Below are 9,108 nucleotides of genomic sequence, written 5' to 3' on the forward strand. Positions count from 1 at the left end.
CTTGGGACAAAAGAGGAGCAACTTTCTCAGGTATCGACTTTCAGCAACACACAATGAACTTCGTCTAGCACAATCGAGGCAGTTTCAGCAGAGCCGCGTCGTTTTCTTCAAAAAACAGAAAGGGGCGAGCATCAATGATCGGAATTTCCTTTGTGCGAGCTGGTGTGAACAAAGAGGTCAACCGGGATACGAGATCACATGTGCCCTCTATGCATGCTATTATAATGCTGATGCAGAAGTCAATGGTGGCCTATTCATGGGAGCCAGATTACGACGGTGTAGAGGCCTCTACGCGGGCTCGTATTTACAAATCCACCCCATGAGAACTTAACAAGCACATAACTCTAGCGGCCTTAACCCGCTCTTCTCTTGTAACTCGACCTTCGCAGAGCAAGTGATGCAATGTGATGAAAAAACATAGTGGATGGCCTGAGGAGGAGTAAATTTACAGCAAATTTTCATTTTTGCTTGAACTATTCCTTTAATTAGACAATGCCTCATTTGCATATTAAAAAATTACATTACAGAAAACTTGTAACACTAAGAAAATTGCAACTCAAATGGGGAAGCATGGTTATATCTATGTGTGTCTTGCCTTAAGAATCAAGTTCAGGACTCACCTTGAGCTTGTCGAAGCGATCGCTAAGCGAGGTGACCTGATGCTCGCGGTGACGTCCCACCAGCTTGCAGAGAGCGCAGATCAGCTGGTCGTCCACCACACAGTACATGTTGACCTTCTCGTTCTCGTGCTCCAGGCAGGCCAGCCCACGCAGCTGAGCGTCCGCCACCGGCTCCACCAGACGATGGCTGGTGAAGGGCTTCTTATTGGGGTGCGTGGCCCGCAGACAGCGGTCGCAGTACGACACCTCGCACGTCACGCATGTCTTGACGGCCTCCCGTGGGGGCTCCTGATCACAGAACTGGCAGCCGACACGCTCTAGGGACATGGCGCTACTGGCGGGGCTGCCCCTCGTGCTCCCGCCGAGCGTGGCGCTGTAGGGTCGCGGCCGGCGACTCTCGTTGGGCGAGTTGGGCCCGCTGACGGAGGCCTTCTGGAAGCGGTCGATGATGTTCTGCAGCGTCACATTGCGCTTCAGGCCCTCCAGGCCGCGCTGGTTGAGCGTGATGACGTAGCGGCAGGTGGGGCACTGGAAGGCGGAGATGGACTCGAGAGGCTTGGTGCTGGAGCAGTGCGAGACCAGGATGCGGTGGGCGCAGTTGAAGCACAGGCTGTGGGCGCAGGGCAGCAGGAGGGGGTCCTCAAACAATTCCAGGCAGATTGGACACGTCAGCTCGGACTCCAGTGTTTCCATCTTCAGTTGAACCGATCTAAAGGTGACATCAAATCCCACAGAAGCTGGTCAGTCACCTGTGCGGCGGATAGCTACGGGTTAGTGGCAAGCAAAAAGCAGCAGAAAGAGAAATTCCGCTCAAAAACAAAAAGGTATTCAAAGCCAGTGGCCAAAGTATTTAAATCAGTTGAAACCATTTAAATCAGCATACTGATAACAATAAAATTAAAATCAAAACTACATATATACTGAAAAAGAAAAACTAAAAATAATATTTTATCATGAAATTATAGCCTATTTTTATAATATATTATATTATATTGCCATGAAAATAAAATAAAAAAACAATAAAATCAAAACAAATTATACTGAAGAAAAAAACTAGAGAAAATACATTTTTATTATTAATTATATTGGCTTTTTTATTTAAATTCCTATATTATATTATATTAATACTAACCTTAAATTCAAAACTAAATACACTGAAACAGAAAAAACTGAAACTAGAGAAAATAAACTTTTATCATGAAATGTATTTTGTTTGTAGAAAAATATATTATATCATATCATAATATAGCCATAAAATCACATTTTAAAAATCACTGAAACCTAAATAGAGCAGAAATTTTTATATTACATTATATTATATTACTACTATATTTCTTTTTCTTTTTTCATAACAGTTTTGGTTGTGTATTGTATATGTATGTATAAGAATTATGCTAACAAAGTGAAATTGAACACTGAACTAAGCTACATTTGTGATGACAAAAGCTAAATTAGAAAATAAATCAAACTAAAATAACCTTGATGACAACTGGAAAAAAAGGAGGAAAATATTGATTTTGAGCGGAAAATCACTAGAGTTGTAAGCAGTTTGGTTAATGACAGCACACACACATTCAAAGCATTATCTCTGGCTCAATAGTGGCAGCGTGTGTAAGCTAATAGTTTTACAAGGAGAACATTAATGTCAAAACATGATCAAGGATTGCCTTCAAGCTGCATTGTCATCGTGACAGACGGGGATTAAAGAAGACTTTACGTTCCATTCACTTCCATTCATACGCATATGCTCTGGGCTAGATGAACAGTGAACACACACACACACACACACACACACACCCTCTTGGGCGTCACAGAAGAAAATCAATATGATAAAGCACTGGTCAAACATAAATCATCACTCCCATTATAATCAATATAGCTGTCTGCACCGGAGGTGTCTATTTTAGAATGTGATACACCTTCAGCTTTGATGCTTCTTGTATAAACAGACATGCATGTGTACAGACAAACTTAAAAAAAAGACAATGCAAGAATGTGCAGGGAATATACATTAAACATACGAACAAGCTAAATATCTATAACTAAAATAGCAATTAAATAGCATTAAAGTAGGGGACTTAAAAGCAATTTCCTGGAGCAGGTTAATGTGAGACTTTCAGCAGTATTTTATTATTATTTATTACAATTTTATTGAAAAATTACCATTATTATTATTATTATTAATAATAATGAAACAAATAATAAATACATAATAATAAAAGAACAAAATAATATCTAGTATTAAATAAATAAATAAATAAATAAAAATGGTATTTTAATAATAATAATAATTTATTGTCATTATTAAATTAAGAAATAAAAACAAAATATTAATAATAAGACAACAACAACAACATTATTATTATTATTATTGTTGAAACAAATAATAAATACATAAATAAAAGAACAAAACAAATACATCATTAAATAAATAGTAAAATAAAATATTATTAATAATAATGTAATAATAACAATAATGATTATGTTTATTGTCATTATTAAATAAAGAAATAAAAACAAAATATGAATAATAAGACAACAAGAATAATAATAATAATTATTATTATTATTAGTTATTATTGAATCAAATAATAAATAAATAAAATAAAATAACAAAAAAATAAATAAACATTATTATTTAATATTTATAATAATATTAGTATTATTATAATATAATAATAATAATTATTATTATTATGCTTAATTTTTTTATTTCTCACTTTTCTCTCTATTTCTCCTTCTTGGGCATGTGTGCAGCCATGTGACTTCATATTGATTGTGGTAGACCGCTCGGTGGCTTTTAACGATTTCCATCTCTGATGTTACATACAAATCAATGCAGAACTCCAAGCACACGTAAAAGGCTATGATCACATTGCAGTCTATCACATTTCCCCGCACCTTCTGATCTAACAGCGACACCGTCCATCTCCGCCCTATCATTCCCACATTAGGTTTCAGCTCCATCCTCTTAAATGGCTATTGAGCGTGTCAGAATCTTCAAGACACACTGCTCTACTGGAGCAGCAAGTTACTGCCATTTCTGACAAGCAACCTGAAGCCCCTGACTGCTGCTTAAAATTATCTGACAGCTCCTGTGAGGAGCCAAAAGCTCTTGAAGTCTGCAGACATACTGAGATCTTGTACTAAACCTTTAACTCGACAGGCACTTATGACGGCGAGCCAAGAAGGGCATGTGATTAAAGCAGCAGTGGACCAGGTGGAAACTGGATGAAGTCATTACTGGAAAAATTAAATAACATGCAGATATATGGTAATAAGAGCTTGTGTCCTTGTGTAATAGTCACCTTGATGGATATCAGGAGGATTCTGTGTGAATAATAATCCTTGAAAGTTTGTGTTAAAGTTACCGCAATATTCCGGTACTGACAACAACAATGAAAATTGAAAAAATGTAATATTGATATCATGTTAATTCTATGTGATAATATTGTAAATAATCTGCTTGACACTCCAACACAGTAGGTGGCAGTATGGTACCTTAATGTTGGTTGACATCCTTCATGAAATAAAAAAGAAGACAACAGTGTACAGGTACAACATTAGATATGTATAGATGCCATATTCGACCGCTCCAGATACGTTGACGCGTCCGTAATTTTGGAACGGTCAACTTGCCGTCATTCACCATAATAATCAATGAATATTCAAAGATATACATGCATATAACTTGGTGTTGTAGACGCACACAGTCAACTTGCGCTTGAGTGTTCGCAGACCGTTCCAAAAATGGCGGATGGCTTACGTATCACGGCCCATAGAAACAGTCACTAATGAGGCATTTAGGATTATATATCTATTGGTACAACTGCCACTCAAAACTTGAAGATGACAGACGAAAGTGAGACACCTGGAGAAAGTTTCACCAGGTTGGGAGTTTTTGGATTCTGTAAAAAATACGGGCTCTTTGACACAACAGTAGAATCCATCAAAGAGCAAAAATCTCCATTCTTGAAATTCGTTTAGTTGGTATCCAAACACATGGATTACATGTTGAGATACTAGCAATTTCTTTTATTATTATAAAGTGCAAAAAAGTGCTCAGTGCATATTAAAAACAACAGACGTTTCGTTCTTGACACAACACTGAGTGAAAATCTGATATCATGACAGTTTGTGTTTGAAATTTGAGTCATTGCTTGGTCCTCATTGGCCAGTTAGAAACAATGTTCTTTAAAAAACATACCTCTAAAATTAATTGGACATTTATGTGAACAGTGTGATTTGTGCTCGTAAACTGGTACAAACTGCATCAATGCTATTCTCACGGGGACCTGATATGAATTGCAAAGCATTTTTAACTGCCAAAAAAGACAAAAGAAAATTGTGGAGACTGTGAAACAGAATTGAGGCAAATACTCAAACTCAGTCAAATAAAAAGAGATCAAATAAAGAAGCCTTTTAGACCTAGCATTAGGCTACATCTAAAAAACAGAGTGAGTGAACAGAACTGTTCTATAACTAACCATCTTGGAAAAGTTTGAATTGTTTCCCTTTAAAACACCGCTAGTTCCATTACAACCATCCAAACACAAGGGACTTATTACATTAGAAATAAGCAAAAGCTTGCCTGGCAATCTGGCAATTGTGCTAAAATAGAATCCAGTGGTAAGTGGTGACTTTAACCAGGTATCATATCTAATTTAAGACGACAATAAGTAACCATGGTAGGTGTTGATTTGAAAGTATGGCTGTTGGTAGGAATAACCATTAAGTGGCATTGCCTTCTCAAGAGACATACGAATGCTTATGCACACACACAAGGTTTGTCAAGCATGGGAAAAACCAACGGAACAATAAAAATCCTCAGAAATTTTAACTTTGATTAGTTAACGTGTACCTTCAACATACTTTGTATATGTTAAAAAATATTCTTTCAAAATGTGATTTCGGTGATTGAGACCTTTGACAGTTTTCAGCTTGGGCAAGCAATTCGCGGACCACTTTTCTTGCTCATGAAATCACCAACAGGCCAACAAACCAATGAAACCATGCAACAATAATGACGATTCTTAGCAATAGAGCGCAGGCGCCAAAGCTGTTGTGAATCCGTTGTTATGCAAACCCTCTGTAATAGGCACAGATTTGCAGAAAATTACCATCAGTTGGCAAATAAATTATATGTATTTGCAACATTTTAACATGAATGCTTTATGTTGTACCTCAAACAAGTCCCTGAACTCATTCTCTCAAATGGCTTGGGTATGCTGAGCATTCGCAGCTTATATGAACTAAACGGCCCTAGTAGAAATGGCGGGCTTAGTGAAGGTCGTGATGAGGTCAGCAATGGACTCCAGCATCCTCTGCAGATGGTCTGATGTTCTGAATGCAGATTTTGAGACATTTTAAAACATACAGAGAGAGTCAGGAGAGTAAGCCAGACGGTTTAGCACGTAAACGTCTACTTTAAGTGTGACAGACAGAAGAAGGATGTGATAGACTGGAGAAGCGGAGAAGCAAACGGTTTACTCCTTTCAAAGGAAGACACCACATATAATCTGATTATGATGAAGTGCTCCATATGGAGGCTGATCAGTCTGCTTTTGCTCACGAACAGCCCCTCTCAAGCACAAACACGCATGCACACGTTCTCAGAGCCGAGTCTGGTTTATTTGATCTGTTCTCGGCTTGATTAAGGCATTATTTTCCCCTTTGATGTAGACTCGGAATCAGAAAAAGACAAAAAGCAGTCTCTATAAGAGATGACTCATATGGTAATGGTTTAACAAAGTCACTTAGTGTTCAATTGCAGACACAAGTCTACATCAGGTGTCTAACACGTTCGCCTAAACACAAACCTTGATGCTGATATATTTGCTAATAACATCCAAATGTAATACATCTCTCTTAAACAATCTTACGACAGCCCACTCTAGAATACAAATACTAAGCAAGGCTAGTTTAAAAGATGGCAGTTGCATTTAATAGTCCTATCTCTGGCCTCCTGGGACTCTACTTTTCTGTGCCTGTTAGGACAGAAGGAAAAAGAAAAAACAATTCTCATGCGTCACTGAGAGGTATGGCATTTCTGGAACAATGACAATAAGTCTTGACTAAACAATAGAGACAGTTCACTTTTAAAAAGGCTCCAAGGTATGCTCTTCCTTGAATTATATGCATACACTGATAATGAGACAATGATCACTTACAACATATATATATAGGGTCACTGAAAATGAAACTTTCTCTGCTATTTTTAGATGGACTAATCTGCTACAAGGGGTTTTAATGAATCTTTAGGGTTATTATATTCATAACACACATTTACTGTACACTCATTTATATAAACAATTAGTTTAATTCACATTAGTTAATACTAAAATCTATCTATCTATCCTTTTTGTATGCCATATCCATGATTGGTAATGTAAACAATACTTGAATCCTAAATCACAAAGAACGAATGAATAGACAGATAGGCAGACAGACAGATAGATAAATAGATAGATAGATAGACAGATAGACAGACAGACAGACAGACAGACAGACAGACAGACAGACAGATAGACAGACAGACAGACAGACAGACAGACAGACAGACAGATAGATAGATAGATAGATAGATAGATAGATAGATAGATAGATAGATAGATCTTTCAGTCATGGCATAAAATATAACTGTATACATCCCAGCCCTGGTCTGCTATTCATTTATTTAAAAAGCAAACAGACAAAGAAACAAAAAAACTGTCCTTGGTGAAGCACGTCATAGGAGAAATATGTTTATACAATGCAAACTCCATCTGGGTCAGAAATTCAGGTGAATAGGAAATTCAGCATATCACATGACATCCCTTTAAACACTTTTCCATACCAGCAATTAGGGCTGGACAATAATTCAATATCAATATGTAGCGGCTGGACCAATCAAACACACAATATATATTTTGTTTTTATATTTAACAAATACTCTGTAACTCCCCCTCAGTTAACAAGCCATACAAGGACCCATGAACCCTTCCCCCCGGAATGCGTAACACCCCAGGATGTACATGTAAAAATAAGTAAAATGGGCTTGCACTGTTAAATATAAAATATCAAATGACATGATAAATTGAAAATGATCTAATAATGGCGGAAAACCAATATAGTACAAACTTATTGTGAATAAAAAAAAATTGGAGTTTTATACTCATGACAGGAGCTATATTTTTTTGAAAAAGCCTTTTTTGCTATTTTCGGCTGAATCATTTCGGTTACCGAACATTTGGTGCATCCCTACTCAGAATTAAGATTTTTTTTAAAAATCTGAATTGTGAGATCTCGAAGAATATATGTACACAGTGTATCATAAATTATTACAAATTACCCTTAAGTGATCAGATGACGTGTTTAAGCGTCATACTGAAATAATCCCTAAATCACGCTGCATCACACAAACTCTTGAAGATCTGTCAATGCAGAATTTTCCCCTCACTGCATTACTACGTAGCTTTGGGATACGTTTATGAAAAGCTCAATCCCAGGAGAGTACTGGAGTGAATAAAAGCATGCAGGTGTGTATGGAGCCGTTAAGTAACCAGAATCAGAACCAAAGTCGTTCAATTCTTTACGATTCCAATCACTCTTTCCATCCCAAGTAACAATCCCCAGAGGTGTGCTTTGTTGTATTTTCAGCAGATCGTGTTGCACATCAAATGTGTCACATAAAGCGTAGTGACAGTTTTCCACACCAAGAGTTCAGCTTTTGCTTCACTGGCCTCTGTTCATGTTCTCCACATCCGCTCTGACACTGGGCTGCCTTAATCAAACATGTGATTCTATTCATAGAATGTAAACAGTGCCGTAGTGGCTTAGTTTTATGGGGATCAGAGCAATGACCACTGACTAGAGATTCAACGCTCTGGCATCTGCACAAACACGGATGGCTAACCTTCATGATCGAAGATCGTGGATCCAGGTCAGAGCCCATCTGGTGCCCTACCACTCGAGAATAACAGGCTTGTGAAATGATGGAAAAGGCTTCCTTTGTCCTAGATGTGGAAGTCGCAAGATCTTGATATGGGAGGGAGGGGAAAACGGCAGTTGAAATGTGTTTCACAACATTCTGCAGTCACAAATAGAATTTAAAAAAATTAAATGTGTCATTTTTTCCAAGAAAAGCCATTTGTAGGCCGTCTTCCTGAAACACTGTGATTCTGTGGTGCTTTTGAAAACAATGTTTTGGTGGTCTGAAATGTTGATTTCTGGATTTCTGGCGTGGATGGGACAGAACTGAATTGGCAGTTTCAGTGTTTAGAAACCCGTTTTGGAATTTTATTTTATTTTATTATTTTATTTGATTTCTGTTTGGCGCTGCTAGTGGCACAGCTATTACATACTTCAATTTTAACAAAGCAGAATCTCAACACCTAAAATAAATAAATAAAAAGAAGTAAATATATAATAATATATAAATAGTTTTATTTAGAAAACATTTAATTGATATTTTACATTGTTAAAAATTATATAGGTTTTTTTTCGTACG

At 37.1% G+C, this 9,108-nt stretch overlaps 1 protein-coding gene across 1 annotated transcript in view; it reads right to left on the bottom strand.

Moving 5' to 3' along the window:
• Positions 1 to 596: 596 nt before the first annotated feature.
• The window catches only part of LOC107562101 (probable E3 ubiquitin-protein ligase MID2), a 43,081-nt gene continuing 34,569 nt past the window's right edge, over positions 597 to 9,108 (bottom strand). Inside the window, exon 2 of the mRNA XM_016246665.1 lies at positions 597 to 1,329. Within this exon, the coding sequence (XP_016102151.1) occupies positions 597 to 1,313 (717 nt within the window). The 5' untranslated portion in view covers positions 1,314 to 1,329. The remainder of the gene's footprint in view (positions 1,330 to 9,108) is intronic.

Source organism: Sinocyclocheilus grahami, unplaced genomic scaffold (assembly GCF_001515645.1).
Source record: "Sinocyclocheilus grahami isolate Dianchi unplaced genomic scaffold, SAMN03320097.WGS_v1.1 scaffold806.1, whole genome shotgun sequence".
NCBI lineage: Eukaryota > Metazoa > Chordata > Actinopteri > Cypriniformes > Cyprinidae > Sinocyclocheilus > Sinocyclocheilus grahami.